The sequence below is a fragment of the Rana temporaria genome, chromosome 3 (genome assembly GCF_905171775.1).
Source record: "Rana temporaria chromosome 3, aRanTem1.1, whole genome shotgun sequence".
NCBI lineage: Eukaryota > Metazoa > Chordata > Amphibia > Anura > Ranidae > Rana > Rana temporaria.
Genome location: NC_053491.1, coordinates 111,079,780 through 111,101,190, shown reverse-complemented (window position 1 = coordinate 111,101,190; position 21,411 = coordinate 111,079,780). Strand labels below are relative to the sequence as shown.

Here is a 21,411-nt window from a genome sequence, read left to right as displayed (position 1 = left end):
TCACTTCAATGGCAAGAATAAATTATTTTTCTGGTCAATAAGATGAATTAATGCCCAAGCGGCTAAATGCAACTAAATGTGTTTACAAAAATGTGGGTTTAGGTGTGTTTTTGACACTGCTTTTTTACTGAGAGGAGAAAGGCATTCAGGAGAGCAGAGCAAATGCCCAGTGTGCATGGGGCCTTATCCATATGGCCCCTACATTTGATTTAGCTTATATAAACTAAACTATGGATGATGTGTGGAAATGTAATAAATAGATATACACCAAAGATGTGTTAAGATACTAAGAACAAAAACTGCTTAAAATCTCAGAAATGCAACTCACATACTTCTTCAATGTCACTCATCTGTAAGACTAATGCTTCACTTCAGAGAGATGCCTAGAACGTGCATCAATAATTCACATATCCTTATTCGGTTGTATCACCTTCTGAGAGGAGTATTGCCTTACTTTAGTTGTTAGCTCTTCCTGATTTTCAGAGACTGTCCCAAGTTTTGATCCAGATCATCTCTTGTCCTGTATTCCCTATTATTATTATTATAATGCAGGATTTATATAGCGCCAACAGTTTGTGCAGCACTTTACAACATTAGGGCAAACAGTATAGTTACTATATAATTCAATACAGGAGGAATCAGAGGGCCCTGCTCGCTTACAATATATTTTTGGGTATTTGGGTGCAAGTTTTTGTTTCATCCCATACGTTCATAAAGTATATCTAAAGTCGAAAGTATTGTTTCTTACATTTTGGATAAAATAGGGAATGAGTAAATCCCTGTTTTTTTTTAATCATCTGTGCCCCATTGAGTATATTTCCCTTCATTTGCTCCTAGAAGTTTTTGCAAGGAAAATAGAGAAAGAGGAAACCTTCCTAACAGGAAGAAAGACAGGAATACTGTATAAATCTGACAAAGGTTCTAAGGCTAGCTATAGACATTACTTTAGTAAAACAGTCCTAAATAATGTGGATAGAGGAATCTGACCTGCCAGCCACTGTATTCTGACAACCACTCTTCCTGAGTCCTTCGGCTGTCAGAATACCCAAACAGTGACTCTTTTGATTGTCTGAAGTCACTGAGTAAGTGTGCGGCTGAGCAATTTCCACCTGACTCCTTCAAAGTCTGTTGAACCAAGTGGTGGTCAGCTTGTGGGTGGGTGCAGCATGGTGCGGTGGCAGAAAAACACTCGGGTTGATTTACTAAAAGCAAATCTGCAAGTGCAGTTGCTCCAGAGGTTAGTAACTGAAGTTTACCAATACAGAACAGACCCAGTGGGAAGGCAACCCGACCAGAAGCACTCACAGCATGCACCAGCAATGTGTCAGTAGATTTAGGCCTCAGGTGTGCCCACAACTTCTGTCACGAGGTGTAGAATGAGGCATGGCTAGTGGAGAGGCTTCCAGATAGGATGGTGTGTAATTGCACTTTGCCAACTCCTCAGGAACCTCTTCCTGATGCCAAGCACTTTCCCTGCCAGACACATGACCTTTCCCTACTCTAGCCACACACGAAATGCATGCCAAGCCTGGGAGCCAAGGTCTTAAATAGACTCTGTCGAACACAAGGCTCCAAGAGTCACATGGGGCACCCCCTGTGGCTCAGGAAACCATAGAGGAATTAGGTTCCTCTAGACTTCATCTCCCTCTGCAATGCTGCTGAAGTCGAGTGCCACCTGCAGTGGAGAAAGCAGACTGCATCTGCCTACAAGCATAACCATTTTCCACCAAACTAAACAAAACATTTTGGCTTTAGATACATGTAAAGTCAACCTAACAGTGTTTAAATATACATATAAAAGAAATGTAAATTTGCAAAATAAATACCAATATTTAGCAAGCTTAGACATTCACAAAGTGACCATACACAACCAGCTATAATCAAGTGCAATGCCCCCAATCAATGGGGCATTTTAAGCATTTGTGTTGACCTGGTCATGTAGGGGTTCACTTCCAAGAGCTAACTGCAGCTCCAAGCTTGAGATGCATTCATTCTTAGGCCTCGTACACACGACCGAGAAACTCGACGGGCGAAACACATAGTTTTGCTCGTCGAGTTACTTTTGAAGCCGTCGAGAAACTCGACAAGCCAATTTTCTCCATTCCTGTCAAGGAAATAGAGAACTTGCTCTCTTTTTGGCTCGTCGAGTTTACTCGACGGAAATGTACACACGACCGATTTCCTCGGCAAAAAAATATCTACCAGAAAGTTTCTTGCTGTTTTTTGCCGAGAAACTCGGTCGTGTGTACGAGGCCTCACAGAGTTTCCCAGCACTCTGGAAAATATTCATGAAAATGATTGTCAGTTTTTCTCATTCTTGTGGAAAAAAGGGAAATAAAGGGCCGGATTCACATACATCGGCGCATATTTCTGCAGGCGTAGCGCATCTCATATGCGCTACACCGATGTAACACAGAGAGGCAAGCACAGTATTCACAAAGCACTTGCTCCCAACGTTGCGCCGGCGTAACGTAAAATCCTAGGCGTAAGCCGGCCTAATTCAAAGTAAGTGAAAGTGGGCGTGATCCATTTAAATGAAGCGTAACCCCATGCAAATGATGGGCCGAACGAACGTCGCATGCGCCGTCCCGTGGACATATCCCAGTGCGCATGCTCAGAATCACGTCGAATATACTCCCTAAGATACGACGGCTCAATGCCTACGACGTGAACGTAACCTACGCCCAGCCCTATTCACGTACTACTACATAAACGACGTAAAATACGACGGCTGTTCCCTGGTCCATACCTTTGCATGAGTTGCGCCTCATAGATGGGGAATAACTATACGCCGGACGTAAGCCTTACGCAAACCGCGTATGTTATACGCCGGGCGCACGTACGTTCGTGAATCGCCGTATCTCCCTCATTTGCATATTTGCAATGAGGCAGCCAGCGTAAATATGCGCCCAAGATACGCCGGCGTAGGAAAGTTACGTCGGTCGGAGGAAGCCTATTTTCAGGCGTATCTAGTTCTATGGGCACGGCGCATAGATACGACGGCGCACATTTACACTTACGCGGCGTATCTGTAGATACGTCCGCGTAAGTGCTACGTGAATCCTGGCCAAAGTGTTTACCATAAAATATATTGGATGAGTTGAATAGAAGTGGGTCCTAGTGGTGGAGTATTCACCGTTATTTTAAATGAGAAATCTGAATGGAGGGGGTAAAGCTATCAATCATCCACCCGTCCCCCTTTCAGAGATCCTGTGTCATTCACAGAAGCTGTAGTATGGCTTCTAGGAATGGAAAATAAGGCAGGTAAGGGCAGGTATAGTCAGGCACTCTTGATAAGAGCCTGTGATAGCCTTTTAGCTGTATTAACCTGTGGACGGTTACGCCGGGGACCATAGACTGGGTCACTTGCCCTGCACATGGGGTACCTTTACTCGTGTTGTGCTCATCAATGCTCAGGGAAAGGTGGAGGTCGCTGTTGAAGATAACTCAACCCTATGATGAACATCCTAGAGATGGTCATACACTGTGTACACTTGAACAAATAAACTGGACTTCATGCATGCACTTAGTTAAAGCGGTGTTTCACTCTGCAGAACAACTTTTTAGCATAAAATTCGACATAGTAGCGCGAGCTACAGTATGCCTGTCTTAATTTTTTTATCCCCGTACTCACTGTTATATCGTACATAGAAGATTCTGACTGCCCGCGGGGAATGGGCGTTCCTTTCAAGAGGGAGGGTGATTGACGGCCGGCTCTGGCACGTCACGCTCCCCGAAGACAGCCGGAGTAGGTCTCGGCTCTTCACGGCGCCTGCGCACAGACTATGCGCAGGCGCCGTGAAGAGCCAAGCCTATTTCGGCTATTTCCGGAGAAGCGTGACGCGCCAGAGCCGGCCGTCAATCACCTTCCGTCTGGATTGGAACGCCCATTCCCCGTGGGCAGTCGGAATCTTTTTTATAGGGTGAACCCCCGCTTTAACTCTTCCTTTTACTGTACCTGTGCACAGGCTGGGGACCTCTGTGATACTGATCTGCTCCAGTTGCTATGGAAGATGGACCTGCTCATGGAGAGAGTGCAATAACAACTCCTTCTGCAAGGGGCTAACCCACCTGCCACACTTGCAACAGACTGCTACACAAACCTTTGCTACCCTTGTAACCTCCTGTGTCTTCACACCATATTAACTCTTACACTGTTGTCTTCATACCCCAATGTGCTAAACTATGTGTGCCAGTTACTTGCATTACACCCCTTAAGTAACTTGAGACCAGGCAAGTACATAGTTTTGAAAGCTTAAAGGAGTTGTAAAGGTAAAAGTTTTTTTACCTTAATGCATCCTATGCATTAAGGTAAAAAAACATCTGACAGCACCGCCCCCCCCCCCCCCCTCGAGCCCCCGTTTTACTTACCTCACCGTTCGAAAGTCCCGGGTGCGTGCTTGTCATCCTGCTCGGTTCCCAGCCTGGCCGTTGATTGGCTAGGCTGGGCGGATTGATAGCAGCGCAGCCATTGGCTGGCGCTGCTGTCAATCACAGCGGATGACGCGGCGTGCCGGGGGGCGGGGCCGAGTGATACAGTCGGCGGCTATGGCCGCTGCTGTATCACGGGAGCGCGCTCGCAAAAGCTTTCCACCATGCGAGGGAGCTCGCATGAACGTGGAAAGCTTTTGCAAGGAGGAGCCGAGACAGCCGCCGAGGGACCCCAGAAGACACGGATCCGGGTCACTCTGTGCAAAACGATCTGCACAGTGGAGGTAAGTATAACATGTATGTTATTTAAAAAAAAAAAAAATTGTACCTTTAGTGTTCCTTTAACTGGAAACTGGATAAGGCCCCGTACACACGGCCGAGGAACTCGACGTGCCAAACACATCGAGTTCCTCGGCGTGTTCAGTCCTGGAGCCGCTGAGGAGCTCGGCGGGCCGAGTTCTCCCATAGAACAACGAGGAAATAGAGAACATGTTCTCTATTTCCTCGCCGAGGTCCTCGTCGGCTTCCTCGGCCGAAAGTGTACACACGGCCGGGTTTCTCGGCAGAATTCAGCTCTGAACCGAGTTTCTGGCTGAATTCTGCCGAGAAACTCGGTCATGTGTACGAGGCCTAACAGTTCCAAAACAAAATGCACAGTCTTTTCTCTAAACAAATCCCTAATGCAGGCTTGTGGCTGCCTCAGAATACCTGCACAGGCAAGAGTGCTCACAAAGCAGGGTCCACACTGCCAGATCTCCAGAACTGGTGTTCTTCAGGGAGGACTGCAGCCGCTTGGGACTGGCCTCCCTAGTGCTCTTCGCCCCCTAACCCTCCTTCTAGTTGTCACCCAGCTACCTACCTCTGGCTCTTGTGCCTCCATGTCCCCAACCTCCTAGTCACTGGCCACTGCCAGTACATATACAAGCTCCTTTCCAGGTTTTTCAGTCTGACTGTCCTATGAGACTGCAAGAGTCCTGACTCTCTGTCTGCACAGTGCTGATTGGCCCTGTTCTGATCACATGCACTCTCCCAAGAAAAATAAAACCTCTCTAGCAATACACACCAGACTGGTCATGTGCAGCCTGACTCCATAGGCTCTGTGTTATCAGGAAATCATCAGAGGACAGTGGAAGAAGGATAGGATCTGTGCATATAGGATTAAACAGCCTTTTTACAAAATGCAGGGGATTAACCTTTTAGGTTCCACAGTAAGTATAACAAGCATGCTTCACTGCATATACATGTAGCGCCCCCTTACTTTCAGTATGGGCAAAACGCTAAAGTTAGTGGGGAATGGGAGAGTTACCTTGCTCCCATTCACTATTTGTTTAAATTTCCGGACTTCTGTCATTCCGGAAATGTCCACTGGGTCAGTCTGTGGTCCAGGGAAGCAATGTCATCCCTGGCCAGCAGTTGGCGCCAGAGAGGTTCTGGCAGAGTAAGTTTCTCCAGCAGCCAATCGGAGGAGTTTTTCCCTCGCGGGGCGTGCTGGAGAGGAGTATATCTGTGACAGGTGTCATGTGTTCTAAAATCTTCACGGGGTCCCCATTCCAGGTGCGGCATCCACCTTCAGGGTGCACGTATCCATGGACCCCGCCGGCGTGGCCCACCTGGCCATAATTGCAGACTACTTGGGACCTCATCCGGAGGTACAAGGGGACCCCAGTGACTGGCTGGGTTCCCGGTTCTATTGAAAGGATCCCAGGCTGGGTGCCGTTCGATTGGGGAGCAGTTTGAGGAGGACCCGGAGGCAGGTCGTCCAACAGAGCCTGAACAAACCAATTGGGGATCCGGTGACCAGAGTACTGACAGGTGTGTTTGCTGTCATCTGGTGACCAATGCAGAAATCTACTGGGAGGATTCGCACCATCTATCTATCTAGCTCAGTTATTGTAATTGGCCTGTGGCAGAGGCCCGAGCCGGGTCTGTGAGAGAGGCCTGTTCCCCCCAGAAATCCTAAGTGACATCTCGGCTGCCAGGCCTGTAAAAAAGGGTCTGTCCGGGGGCACTTTACCCACTCAGTTGACGTGGCGACGAGTTACAAATTGGTACTTTGCAGAGCAGTACTGACTGCTCCATTTAATATCCAGGCCTGATACTGCAAGGTTCTTCCTCTCTCTCTATTCATCAACTTTGTCCTTCCCAATTGATGTTGATGTTGGCCTGGAAAATAAAGCATTGGAAAAAACATTTACTCACTGTCTGGACCTTCGCTCACTGTTTGTCTCTACAATTACACCCCTAGACAAACGCCAGGGTAACTTAATAGGCCGATCCCAAATCAATCAGCGGCTCCTTCGGGGGTAGCGCTACATACAGACTGGTTTTACTGTTGTGGGTTTAGCAAAACTTTAAGCTAGCCATGTTAGGGAGCCCCAGGTCTTTCACAATCCTAGCAAAGCCCCTACCCCCACCAATATGCAAACCTTTGTGAAAACAATGTGATAAGTGGTGGTGACTTACAGCAAATCCCTTGCTGTGTTTATCAGCTTAAAGGGGTTGTAAAGGTTCTTCTTTTATTTTCTAAATTGGTTCCTTTAAAGCGGAGCTCCACCCTAAAGTGGAACTCCCGCTGATCGGATCCCTCCCCCCCCCTCCGGTGTCACATTTGACACCTTTCAGGGGGAGGGGGGTGCAGATACCTGTCTAAAGACAGGTATTTGCACCCACTTCCGGCCACAGTCTGCGGGCAGGACGTCACCTCCCACCCCCGTCCCCCCCCATTGTGTTCTGGGAACACTCGGCTCCCAGAGCACAGCGGGAGCCAGTCAGCAGCCGCAGCACGACTCGCGCATGCGCCGTAGGAAACCGGGCAGTAAAGCCGGAGCGCTTCACATCCTGGTTCCCTCACCGAGGATGGCGGGGGGAGCAGCAGAGTGACGAGCGATCGCTCGTCCTCTGCTGCGGACGGCGCTGGACTCCAGGACAGGTAAGTGTGCCGATATTAAAAGTCAGCAGCTGCAGTATTTGTAGCTGCTGACTTTAAATTTTTTTTTTTTTTTAGCAGACTTCCGATTTAAGCTAGTGCATTGTTGGTTCACATACCTTTTCCTTCAATTTCCCTTCTAAATGTTTTTTTTCTTTGTTTGAATTTCTCACTTCCTGTTTCTCCTCAGTAAGCTTTCCACCATCTTCCGAGCGGTGGAAAGTCATTTAGAACAGCTTACTGAGGAGGAGCAGGAAGTGAGACATTCAGACAAAGAAAACAAAGAAAAAAAACATTTAGAAGGGAAATTGAAGGAAAAGGTAAGTGAACCAACAAAGCACTAGCTTAAAGGAACTTATTTCGAAAATAAAAAACGAACCTTTACAACCCCTTTAACATGGATACATCATTTTCAGTTAAAAAACAACAGAGAGTGAAATACTCCCAACTGCCATCTTGATGTAGTAAGGGATATATTACTGTATATATGGGTCTAAATTGAAAGGATAAAGTGGATATCAACAGCTTTGATTATTTATAAGAAGGTTTTGGCTATTCCCTACTTATTTTGCACCAAATTTCAACAGTAATGTACATAATGAAAATTTATGTGGCAGGTGGATTTTACCAATTCTTCAAAATGTTCACAAAAATTGTCTGAAAATGACACATATAATTGACATAACCCTAGACATGACATAATCCATTCTTTACAAGGATGTTTTTTTTAATTGAGTCACATTTAAGAGGAAGTAAACCCTCTCTTAAAAAAATAAATAAAAAAAAACCCTGCAAGACAAAGGCATAATGAGCTAGTATGCATAGCATACTAGCTCATTATGAATTACTTACCTGAGAACGAAGCCCCCTGCAGCGGTCCTCGGACAGCTCCTCCGTCGCCGCCATGATAACCGGAGTGACTTCCGGGTATCGATGCTCTGGCGCTGTGACTGGCCGGAGCAGCGATGACGGCATGATTGCCTTTCCCAGCTGCACACTCAGTGCGCCTGCGCCGTTGTCTACGGTGTGAATGCGCCATAGACATCAGTGCCGCCCTTCTTGCAAATATCTCCTTAACCGTGTAGGTTAAGGAGATATTTCTTGCACCTACAGGTAAGCCTTAATCTAGGCTTACATGCAGGTCAAAGTGTTCTGTAAGGGTTTACAACCACTTTAATTCTGTTTGCCACTGTGTCACATTTTTTTCTTTTTTTTTAAAGCTGCACGCCAGCTTCATATTCCAGGAGCTCACTTTGGGGTTGATTTACTAAAACTGTGGAGTGCAAAATCTGCTGCAGCTCTGCATTAGGGATGAGCCAAACACCCCCCCTGTTCGGATCGCACCAGAACATGCGAACAGGCAAAAAATTTGTTCGAACACGTGAACACTGTTAAAGTCTGTGGGACACGGACATGAAAAATCAAAGGGGCTCATTTTAAAAGTTAATATGCAAGTTATTGTCATAAAAAGTGTTTGGGGACCTGGGTTCTGCCCCAGGGGACATGTATCAATGCAAAAAAAAGTTTTAAAAACAGAATTTTTTTCGGGAGCAGTGATTTTAATAATGCTTAAAGTGAAACAATAAAAGTGAAAAATTCCTTTAAATTTTGTACCTGGGGGGATTTGTATAGTATGCCTGTAAAGTACCGCATGTTTCCTGTGTTTAGAACTGTCCCTGCACAAAATGTAATTTCTAAAGGAAAAAAAAGTAATTTAAAACTACTCGCGGCTATTCAAAAAACGGCAGGGGTCCCCCCCCCAGTCCATTACCAGGTCCTTTGGGTCTCGTATGATAATTAAGGGGAACCCTGAACCAAAAAAATCGTGGGGGTCCCCCCAAATTCCATATCAGGCCATTCAGGTTTAGTATGGATATTAAGGGGAACCCCGTACCAAATAAAAAAAATGGCGTGGAGTCCCCCCCCAAAATTCATACCAGATCCTTATCCGAGCACGCAACCTGGCAGGCCGCAGGAAAAGAGGTGGGGACAAGAGAGCGCCCCACCCCCTCCTAAACCGTACCAGGCCACATGCCCTCAACATGGGGAGGATGTCCCCATGTTGATGGGGACAAGGGCCTCATCCCCACAACCCTTGTACGGTGGTTGAGGGGGTCTGTGGGCAGGGGGCTTATCGAAATCTGGAAATCCCCTTTAACAAAGGGGAACTCCAGATCCCGCCCCGCCATGTGAATTGGTAACGGGGTACATTGTAACCCTACCATTTCACAAAGAAAGTGTTAAAATTTGTAAAAAACACACAGACACAGTTGAACAAGTCCTTTATTAAAAATAAATAAAAAAATTGTAATCCTGTCGATGTCCAACAATGATCCCTTTTCCAGCGACGCTGCAGTCTCCACTCTCCAGCAGGAACGAAACCCCCATGACACGTAAGAGGGGGGCAGGGTCACTCGTCCTTACCATAATGAACCCCGCCCCCTGGCCTGGCAGGCCGCTCTCTCGTCCCCCCTCCTTTCCTGCGGCCTGCCAGGTTGCGTGCTCGGAAAAGGGTCTGGTATGGATTTTTGGGGGGACCCCACACCATTTTTTTTTCATTTTGGTGCAGAGTTAACCTTACAATCCATACCAGACCTGAAGGGCCTGATATGGAATTTGGGGGACCACCACATTTTTTTTTGGTATGGGGTTCCCCTTAATATTTATACCAGACCCAAAGGTCCTGGTAATGGTATTGGGGGGGGGGGGGGGCTGCCGTTTTTCCAATGACTTTGATCTGTATTGCTGGGACCCGACAATTCATGAATAGCCGCGAGTAGTTTTATATGACTTTTTTTCCTTTAGAAATTATATTTTGTGCAGGGTAAGTTCTAAACACGGGAATCATGCGCTACTTTACAGGCATACTATACACACCCCCAGGTATGAAATTTAAAGGAATATTTCACTTTTATTGTTTCACTTTAAGCATTATTAAAATCACTGCTCCCGAAAAAACGTCTGTTTTTAAAACTTTTTTTGCATTGATACATGTCCCCTGGGGCAGGACCCAGGTCCCCAAACACTTTTTATGATAATAACTTAGCACTTTTCATTTCTCCCATAGACTTTTAATGGTGTTCCGAGGCTTTTCGAATTTGCCGCGAACACCCCAAATGTTCGAGTCAAACTCATGTTTGACTGGAACATAAAGCTCATTCCTACTCTGCATAGAAACCAACCAACTTCCATTTTTTTTTGTCAAAGCTCATCTGAACAAGCTGAAGTTGGAAGCTGATTGGTCACTCACCATGCACAGTTGCACCAGATTTAACACACTCCAGTTTTAGTAAATCAACCCCTTTATATGTTCAGGAGTTGTGAAGGGTGAACATCAAAAGTGCTCTTAATGGGAAATGGAAAATAAAGGTGGAAGTAATTTTGTTGATGGATATCCTAAGTGGAAGCCCAAAGGAAATCCCTGATTCTGTGGGTCACCGTTAACGAGCATTCCCAGACAGTTTATGAATGATACTGATCTACATTAACTTCTTCCTTGCCTGTAGCATTCTACTGGCTACAGTCACAAAAACATGTTATGAGTCAGAGTATTGACCTCTGACCGGGACTCTGCATGGTGTCATCAGTGGTACCTCAGCAGCCCTAAATAGCTTGTTCGTCTTTCTTACTGAAGAAAAGTTATAGAGAGAACATGCTGTAAACTACTTAAGTACAGTGACGGCATGGATGACACACACCCTACTCCTGCATTCACAAGTTGTTGTTTTTCCTCCAGAATGACAGGACGGATTTGTGTGGTGACAAGACAATGTGCTTCACAGGGTATTACAGGCAAGGGGTGCCCCACATCGGAATCATATTACTATTTATCCGTAATGGAGCTATTTGCTGTAATATTCTGCCTGAGGTGATTGTAGCCATATTAGTACACTTGCAATAACACAGCTGAGTATTGTTTGTGATACTTTCTTTATTTGCACTAACGGTTACATTTTCAGGACAAGCTTTCAGGGGAATCCCTCTTTCTTCTAAGGTCCAAGCAGTACTTCTAGACCTTAGAAGGATTGGGTATTCCCTCAAAAGCTTGTCCTGAGAATACAACTCAACTGTGCTGTTATATTCTGTTGTGTTTTATTAAAAACTGACATTAGAACACAGTTTCTGTACACTGAACACACAAGCCTCATGTTTCTTTAAAGCGGTGTTCCAGGCTTTTTTCGTTTATTAAACTACAGCAGCTACAAAGAGTTTAGCTGCTGACTTTATTAAACAGACACTTAGCTGCCCCATGGTCCAGCGATGCGGCTGCCTGGAGTGTCACTCCTCTCCCCCTCCTCTTCGCCGGCGCCGTCATAGCCACTGTGGGCACCCGGCCATGACAGCTTTAGGCTTTACGGCCGGGCACGCACTGCGCATGCGTGAGTCGCGCTGTACGTTCCCAGTGGACAGGCAATCTTCTGGGACCTGTCACGTGTTGCTGAGAGGCCACCTAGGAGGAGAGGAGGAGTTTCCCGTGGGAAGAAGGGGGAAGTGGGGCAGGAAGTCCGCTTCAAAAGTACCCCCCCCCCCCAAAAAAAAAGATTACTTGCCAAATATGGCATCTAAGGGGGCGAGGGGTACTTAAAGTGGAAGTTCCACTTTTGGGTGGAAGTCCACTTTAAGTCTTGTCTGTAGGAAAATGTTAATGCTTGCAGCACTGGTGAATGAATAAGATGAAAAGGTGCTTGTCAGCTGTCTACATGAGTTCGCTGCCTCTAAAATAAATAGCAAGTACTGACTATAATGACCATTTTCATATTAACCGCTTGAGGCCCACACTATTGTCAAATGACGGCTACAGCGCGGGCCTGAAAATTCGGGAGGACGTCAATAAACATCCTCCCCTTTGCACGCGCAACGTGCGCCCCCTGCAGGGCGTGCACGGCACTCACTGTAATCACCGAGTCACTGAGCCAATGACAGCTGATCACATGATGTAAACAAAGGATCGGGAATCGGCTTTTTTTTCTTCTCACGCTGCCAGCGTGAGGAGAAAAAAAACGATCACCGGCTTGTTCACGAGGGACATTGGTCCCGAAGAGGAAGGAGGCACATCTGCCTTCACTGTACCAAAAAATACTGCCTGCCAGTGCCAACTGCCACAGTGCCCACAGTGCCACCTATCAATGCCCGCAATGCCACCTATCAATGCCCACAGTGCCACCTATTAATGCCCACAGTGCCACCTATCAATGGCCACATGTGACACCTATCAATGCCCACCTGTGATGCCAATCAGTGCCACCTAGTAATGCTGCCTATCAGTACCCATCACTGCCACTCATTAGTGCCCATCACTGCACTTCATCAGTGCCCATCACTGCCAGCTATCAGTGCCACCTATCAATGCCACCTATTAGTGCCACTTCTCAGTGCCCACCAGTGCCACCTATCAATGGCTTTCAGTGGCACCCATCAGTGCCACCTCCCAGTGCCGCCTATCAGTGCCCACCAGTGCTGCCTTATCGGTGCCTATCAGTGCCGCCTTATCGGTGCCCACCAGTGCCGCCTTGTCGTGGCCCATCAGTGCAGCCCATCGGTGCCCATCAGTACAGCCTCATCAGCGTACATCATTGAAGGAGAAAAATTATGCGTTTGCAAAATTTTATAACAAAATATAAAAAAATATATATATATTTTTTTAAATCTGTCTTTTTATTTATTTTTTAACAAAATATTAAAAACCACAGAGGTGATCAAATACCACCAAGAAAGAAAGCTCCATATATGGGGAAAAAATGATAAAAATGTAATTTGGGTACAGTGTTGCATGACCGCGCAATTGTGATTCAAAGTGCGACAGCGCTGAAAGCTGAAAATTGGTCTGGGCAGGAGGGGGGTTTAAGTGCCCAGTAAGCAAGTGGTTAAATATGGACAAATGTTTTCATTAACCGCTTGCCAACCAGCCGCTGCAGTTACACTGCGGCAGGTTGGCTCAGCTGTTCAAATCGGCATAGCTGTACGTCGGTTCCTTTAACAGCTATAGCAGGCGAGGCAGCGTCGCTTCACTAGAGCCGATGCGTGTGGCTGGCAGCTGCGATGTTCGGTGGCTACCCGCGATCGCCCCACAAAGAGCCAGAATGGGGATCTGTCAAGGTAAACAAAATTGTCAGTCTATTTTTGTTTATAGCACAAAAAATAAAAACCGCAGAGGTGATCAAATACCACCAAAAGAAAGGACGCCAATTTTGTTTGGGAGACACGTCGCACAACCGAGCAAAGGGGTTGTAAATGTTAGTTTTTTATTTTCTAAATAGGTTCCTTTAAGCTAGTGCATTGTTGGTTCACTTATCTTTTCCTTTGATTTCCCTTCTAAATGTTTTTTTTTCTTTGTCTGAATTTCTCACTTCCTGTTTCTCCTCAGTAAGCTTGCCCCCATCATCCGAGCCGTTCTGGCTGGGGGTTAGTCAGACAGACTAGAGGAACAGGAAGTTAGAAATTCAGACAAAGAAAACAAAGAAAAAATACATTTAGAAGGGAAATCGAAGGAAAAGGCTAGTGAACCAACAATGCACTAGCTTAAAGGAACCTTCCGTATATACTCGAGTATAAGCCAAGTTTTTTAGCCCCTTTTTTAGGGCTGAAAAAAGCCCCCCCCCCCCCTCGGCTTATACTCGAGTCAGTACCTGAATTCTTGACAGGCGTCCATTTTTTAAACGACGCGGCTTACTACTGGCGTTCCGTTCCGTGACAGGCATTTGACACTGTGTCCTGCCAATCGCGGAGGTCCTCTTGTTCAAGGATGAAAGAATGTCCGTGATTGGCAGAACACTGAACACAGTGTCTGCTGGCAAACTAAGTCCAAGGATGAGCGGACCTCCGTGATAGGCTGAAAACAGTGTAAAATTCCTATCACGGAACGGAACGCCAGGAGGAAGCCGCGACTTTTAAAAAATGTACGCCTGTTAAGAATGCAGGTACTCGGGCACAGTCTCCGTGATAGGCGGAACACAGTGTCAAATTCCTATCACGGAACGGAATGCCAGGAGGAAGCCGTGACTTTTAAAAAATGGACGCCTGTCAAGAATGCATGTACTCGGCATAGTGAGACTGTAATGGGCACAGTGAGGTATGGCACAGTGAGACTGCAATGGGCACAGTGAGGTATGGCACAGTGAGGTTGCAATGGCCAAAGTGAGGTATGGCACAGTGAAGCCTCGTACACACGACCGAGGAACTCGACGGGCGAAACACATCGTTCTCCTCGTCTAGTTCCTTATTAGGCTGTCGAGGAACTCGACAAGGCAAGTTTCTCCATTCCGTCGAGGAAATAGAGAACTTGCTCTCTTTTTGGCTCGTCGAGTTTCTCGACAGTTTCCTCGACGAAAATGTACACACGACCGGTTTCCTCTGCAAAAAAATATCTCCAAGCAAGTTTCTTGCAGGTTTTTGCAGAGAAACTCGGTCGTGTGTACGAGGCCTGAGACTGCAATGGGCACAGTGCGGTTGCAATGGGCACAGTGAGCTTGCAATGGGCACAGAGAGGTGTGCAAATGGGCATTGTTGACCCTCTTTTCGGCTTACAGTGGGCATTCTCACTCTCAGCTTATACTCGAATCAATACGTTTCCCATTTTTTTGTGGTAAAATTAGGTCCTCGGCTTATACTTGGGTCGGCTTATACTCGAATCAATACGTTTTCCCATTTTTTTTGTGGTAACGTTAAAGTGGAGGTTCACCCGAAAAGTAAATTTTTAACATTAGATTGATGCTCATTTTGTGAAGGGGAATCGGGTAGTTTTTTTAAAATCGAAGCAGTACTTACCGTTTTAGAGAGCGATCTTCTCCGCCGCTTCCGGGTATGGTCTTCGGGACTGGGCGTTCCTATTTGATTGAAAAATGGGAAAACGTATTGATTCGAGTATAAGCCGACCCAAGTATAAGCCGAGGACCTAATTTTACCACAAAAAAATGGGAAACGTATTGATTCGAGTATAAGCTGAGAGTGAGAATGCAGCAGCCACTGTAAGCCGAAAAGAGGGTCAACAATGCCCATTTGCACACCTCTCTGTGCCCATTGCAACCTCACGCTTTAAGTCCTTGGCTTATACTTGGGTCGGCTTATACTCGAATCAATACGTTTTCCCATTTTTTTGGTGGTAACATTAAGTCCTCGGCTTATACTTGGGTCGGCTTATGCCCCGTACACACCATCACTTTATGTGATGAAAAAAAACGATGTTTTTAAAAACGTCGCTTTAATTGACCGTGTGTGGGGGAAAACGCTGTTTTATGTCTTGTAAAAAACGACCAAAAAAAATTGAAGCATGCTTCAATTTTATGTGTCGTTTTTCAAAACGTTGTTTTTTACTTCACAGAAATTGACCGTGTGTAGCAAAAAACGTTGTTTAAAACAACGTTTTTTCACCCGCGCATGCCCAGAAGCTAGTTATGAAGCGAGCTTCAATGGAAAAACGTGGTGAACGTAACCTTGCTTTGCTAGAACATTGTGAGAAAAACGATGGTGTGTAGGCAACTTCGTCTTTGAAAATTGAAGTTTCAAAAACGTAATTTTTTACTTCACAGAAAATGTCGTTTTTTTTCATCACATAAAGTGATGGTGTGTATGCGGCATTATACTCGAATCAATAAGTTTTCCCATTTTTTTGTGGTAGCATTAAGTCCTCGGCTTATACTTGGGTCAGCTTATACTCGAATCAATAAGTTTTTCCCATTTTTTGTGGTAACATTAAGTCCTCGGCTTATACTCGAATCAATAAGTTTTCCCATTTTTTCGTGGTAAAATTAGGTCCTCGGCTTATACTCGGGTCAATAAGTTTTCCCATTTTTTTATGGTAACATTAAGTCCTTGGCTTATACTTGGGTCGGCTTATACTCGAATCAATAAGTTTTTCCCATTTTTTGTGGTAACATTAAGTCCTCGGCTTATACTCGAATCAGTATGTTTTCCCAGTTTTTTGTGGTAAAATTAGGTCCTCGGCTTATACTCGGGTCAATAAGTTTTCCCATTTTTTTGTGGTAACATTAAGTCCTCGGCTTATACGTGGGTCGGCTTATACTCTAATCAATAAGTTTTCCGATTTTTTTGTGGTAATATTAAGTCCTCGGCTTATACTTGGGTCGGCTTATACTCGAATCAATACGTTTTCCCTTTTTTGTGGTAACATTAAGTCCTCGGCTTATACTTGGGTCGGCTTATACTCGAATCAATACGTTTTCCCAGTTTTTTGTGGTAAAATTAGGTCCTCGGCTTATACTCGGGTCAATAAGTTTTCCCAGTTTTTTGTGGTAACATTAGGTCCTCGGCTTATACTTGGGCCGGCTTATACTCGAATCAATACGTTTTCCCATTTTTTTGTGGTAACATTAGGTCCTCGGCTTATACTTGGGTCGGCTTATACTCAAGTATATACGGTATTTAGAAAATAAAAAACAAGCCTTTACAACCCCTTTAAAGTATCATGTGGGCATGTGGTGTTACTACTAACATCAACACTCACCAATGCTGATGGTTAATTTTGTTTGTGTACAGCGTTGCATGACCGCGCAATTGTCAATTAAAGCGACACAGCGCCGTATCGCAAAAAATGGCCTGGTCATTAAGAGGGTAAATCCTTCTGTGCCTGAAGTGGTTAAAAAGCGTCCTAAAATAAAGTGCTTTAAGTTTCACAGAATTAAAAATGTAAACTGACCTAGCAGATTAAATATAGTTAGGTTGTTATGTCCTATACTGAAATACATAGCTTATATAGGGATGACAGTATGTTTTTGTGAGGTGATTAATAGAAGTGGGGGGGAGGGGGGGGTATCCTTTGCATTACATCTGCTGCTTTTGTTAACTTGTGTTGTAAGATCCCCTTCCCTCTGCCCCCTCTCCCTTTCCAGACAGACCTCCCTGACATGGGGTGTCTAAAAATACTGAGATGTTACAAGTCGTTGAAGCATGGGTGAACGTAAACCAATCGCAGGCCGCGCTATGCATAGCACCCAATCCGGCTCTTGCTCACTATCACACTGGGGATTAGAAAATACTCATCTTAGTTGTATATGGTCATGGCTAAGGCATTCCTGGGAGTCCATGCCTCTGACGTTGGGGGGGGGAGGGAAGAGGAGAACAAGGAGGGAGGGGGGATCAGTTTTCTTTAAAACCAACACCATCCTGGTCTCCACACTTTCAAACAAGTTTTGCTAAAAGCCCTATGCTTTCAGCTGTCAGCTGCCTCTCCATTTACTTTCCTCCTTTTCTCTGGGACTTGTACATCTCTGGATCAGCACTTCTCCTACATCAGTTTCTATTATCTCAAGCTTTTTTCCCTAACTTCTTTATCACAAAGCAGGGCTGCTGTATTTATCTGTGCACCTCTGCTCCCTACAAAGCAAGGATTGACTGAAAGGAAACAGAAGACAGGAAGAGTAAAGGGAAAGGTGGAAGTGGATTACACTGGGATAACCCACACACCCCTCCCGCTTCTCTCTGAGCCCGCTGAAAGAGTTAACCGCAACTTGCCAAGAAACATCTCACACTTTCCAACAAGAGGACAAATAATAAGGGAACTAATTTGATTGTTGAGGTCTGTTTCAGCAGCTTGAACTCAATTTCACAGTGTGGCTTTGGATCCAGCCGTCCCTACACCCTCTATTTTTTTTTGTTCTCCTCCCTTTTTTTTTCTCCCTTCTCCTTAATCCTCTTATAAAAAGCAGAAATCTAAAGTCATCATGAGCACTAACGACTTCTACGACCAACACCAGTTTCATCAAGGCGAGGAAGCGGATGAGATGCCAGCTACAGAGAAAGACCTGGCAGAAGATGCCCCCTGGAAGAAAATCCAGCAGAACACCTTCACCAGGTGGTGCAATGAGCATCTCAAATGTATGAACAAACGCATAGGGGACCTGCAGAAGGACCTGACCGATGGCCTCAAGCTCATAGGCCTGCTAGAGGTGCTGAGTCAGAAGAAGATGTACAGAAAGTACCACTCCAGACCCAACTTCAGGCAGATGAAGCTGGAGAATGTGTCTGTGGCGCTGGAGTTCTTGGACAGAGAACACATCAAGCTGGTGTCCATAGGTACATACCTTTGCACTTTTTATTATTTCATAATAATATCAAAATATAATAACATTTTATCATGTGTTTCGAAAAACAATATTGATTTTTTGGGTAAATACATACAGTAAAACCTTGGTTTGCGAGCATAATTCGTTCCAGAAACATGCTTGTAATCCAAAGCACTTGTATATCAAAGCATTTTTTTATCAGGGTATAAAAGAGAAGAGAGGCACCTCTAATGCCGCGTACACACCATCACTTTATGTGATGAAAAAAACGACATTTTCTGTGAAGTAAAAAACGTTGTTTTTGAAACTTCAATTTTCAAAGACGAAGTTGCCTACACACCATCGTTTTTCTCACAATGTTCTAGCAAAGCGAGGTTACGTTCACCACGTTTTTCCATTGAAGCTCGCTTCATAACTAGCTTCTGGGCATGCGCGGGTGTAAAAACGTCGTTTTAAACTACGTTTTTTGCTACACACGGTCAATTTCTGTGAAGTAAAAGACGACGTTTTGAAAAACGACACATAAAATTGAAGCATGCTTCAAGTTTTTTTTGTCGTTTTTCAGAAGACATAAAACGACGTTTTCCCCCACACACGGTCATTTAAAGTGACGTTTTTAAAACCATCGGTTTTTTTCATCACATAAAGTGATGGTGTGTACGCGGCATTAGTGTAGCAATAAGTTGCTAAATGTTGTACCTTCATTAAAGTGGAGGTTCCCCCTAAAAAAAATATCTAACAATACATTGAGAAGACTGATTACACTGCGGGTATGCTGTTTTTTTTTTTTTCTTTTCGTACATACCTCGTTATCGCTGTTTCATCCCTCGGCTTCCGGGTATGATTCTTTCGGGTCTGGGCGTTCCTAGTTGATTGACGTTCCTCCGAGCGACGCATACTTGACGTCACGACTTTCCGAAAGAAGCCGAACGTCGCTGCGCAGGCGCCGTATAGAGCCGACTCTATACGGCGCCTGCGCAATGACGTTCGGCTTCTTTTGGAAAGTCGTGACGCGCAGTATGCGCCGGTCGGAGGAACGTCAATCAACTAGGAACGCCCAGTCCAAAAACCCTAGCATACCCGCAGTGTAATCAGTCTTCTGAATGTATTGTTAGAATTTTTTTTAGGGGGAACCTCCACTTTAAATGTAACCATATTGCTACACTTAAAGCGGGAGTTCACCCGAAAAAAATGTTTTAACATTAGATTGATGCTCATTTTGTCAAGGGGAATCGGGTAGTTTTTTTTAAATCGAAGCAGTACTTACCGTTTTAGAGAGCGATCTTCTCTGCCGCTTCCGGGTATGGTCTTCGGGACTGGGCGTTCCTATTTGATTGACAGTCTTCCGAAAGGCTTCCAACGGTCGCATACATCGCGTCACGAGTAGCCGAAAGAAGCCGAACGTCTGTGCGGCTCTATACGGCGCCTGCGCACCGACGTTCGGCTACTTTCGGAAAATCGTGACGCGATAGATGCGACCGTCGGAAGACTGTCAATCAAATAGGAACGCCCAGTCCTGCAGCCCATACCCGGAAGCGGCAGAGAAGATCGCTCTCTAAAACGGTAAGTACAGCTTCGTTTTTAAAAGAACTAGCCGATTCCCCTAGACAAAATGAGCCTCAATCTAATGTTAAAAATTTACATTTCCGGGTGAACCTCCACTTTAAGCCTCGTACACACGATCAGTCCATCCGATGAAAACGGTCTGAAGGACCGTTGTCTTAGGTTAACCGATGAAGCTGACTGATGGTCCGTCACGCCTACACACCATAGGTTAAATAACCAATCGTGTCAGAACGCGGTGACGTAAAACATAACGACGTGCTGAAAAAAAACAAGTTCAATGCTTCCAAGCATGCGTCGACTTGATTCTGAGTATGCGCGGGTTTTTAACCGATGGTTTTTCATACTAACGATCGGTTTTGACCTATCGGTTAGCAATCCATCGGTTAAATTTTAAAGCAAGTTTGCTTTTTTTTTAACCAAAGGTTAAGTAACCTATGGGGCCCACACACGATCGGTTTTGACCGATAAAAACGGTCCGTCAGACCGTTCTCATTGGTTTAACTGATCGTGTGTACGCGGCCTTAGAGGCTCCTCTCCTTTTTTATACTCAGTTGGGACATGACGCTACTCTTATATCAAGACATCGCTTGTATATCAAGGCAAAATGTATTAAAACATTTTGATTGTCTTGCAAAACACTCTCAAACCAAGTTACTCTCAAACCAAGGGTTTACTGTACTTGTATGCACATAGTACACAAAATACACCTACCTACAGATGAAGCAGTTACACAGATGCACACATACATATACACACAGAGCACATAAACACCTACACAAACAGTGATCAAAGTACATACACGACACACAAGTTACGAGCAGTAGTAACTTCACTATCTTTAACCTACCTAGGTACACGTAGAGCCTGTAGAAAGGCTAAAATTAGGAGAGATTGGAAATATACTTGAGATTTCTATCACTGTGATCACTGGCTGCAGTTCATAAGTGGGCTTGTTTTCCCACAATGGGAATATTTGGTGAAAGTAAAGATTAATTCTAGCCTTACTTATCTTTCATTGAACAGTTACATTGGGTGTCTATGGGCCAGATTCACAAAGAGATACGACGGTGTATCTACAGATACACCATCGTATCTCTGACGTAAACTGGTCCTATCTATGCGCCTGATTCATAGAATCAGATACGCATAGATAGGGCTAGATCCGACAGTGTTACACTGTGTTACACTGTCGGATCTTTTTTTAAATTTAAAAATGGCGCCGGGGGCGTTCCCGCTGATTTACGATAAATAATATGTAAATCAGCGAGATACGCAAATTCACGAACGTACGCGGACCCGTTGCATTGTTTTTACGTCGTTTCCGTAGCGGTTTTCCATCGTATACTTACCCTTTCTTTTATCAGGCGCAGCCAATGTTAAGTATAGCCGGCGTTCCCGCGTCGAATTTAAATTTTCCTACGTCGTTTGCGTACGCCGATTCACGAACACGCGCGTTGCAAGTCCCGCTCA

General features: G+C 45.2%; 1 protein-coding gene across 5 annotated transcripts in view; it reads left to right on the top strand.

The window, feature by feature from the left end:
- The first annotated feature begins 17,491 nt into the window (after positions 1 to 17,491).
- The window catches only part of FLNC (filamin C), a 103,014-nt gene continuing 99,094 nt past the window's right edge, over positions 17,492 to 21,411 (top strand). For 4 of the 5 annotated variants that reach the window (XM_040343237.1, XM_040343235.1, XM_040343234.1 and 1 more), the window contains exon 1: positions 17,493 to 18,385. In XM_040343237.1, the coding sequence (XP_040199171.1) occupies positions 18,034 to 18,385 (352 nt within the window). In that variant the 5' untranslated portion in view covers positions 17,493 to 18,033. Of the gene's footprint in view, positions 18,386 to 21,411 lie in introns of all 5 variants that reach the window. The other variant, XM_040343236.1, reaches the window with a different exon arrangement.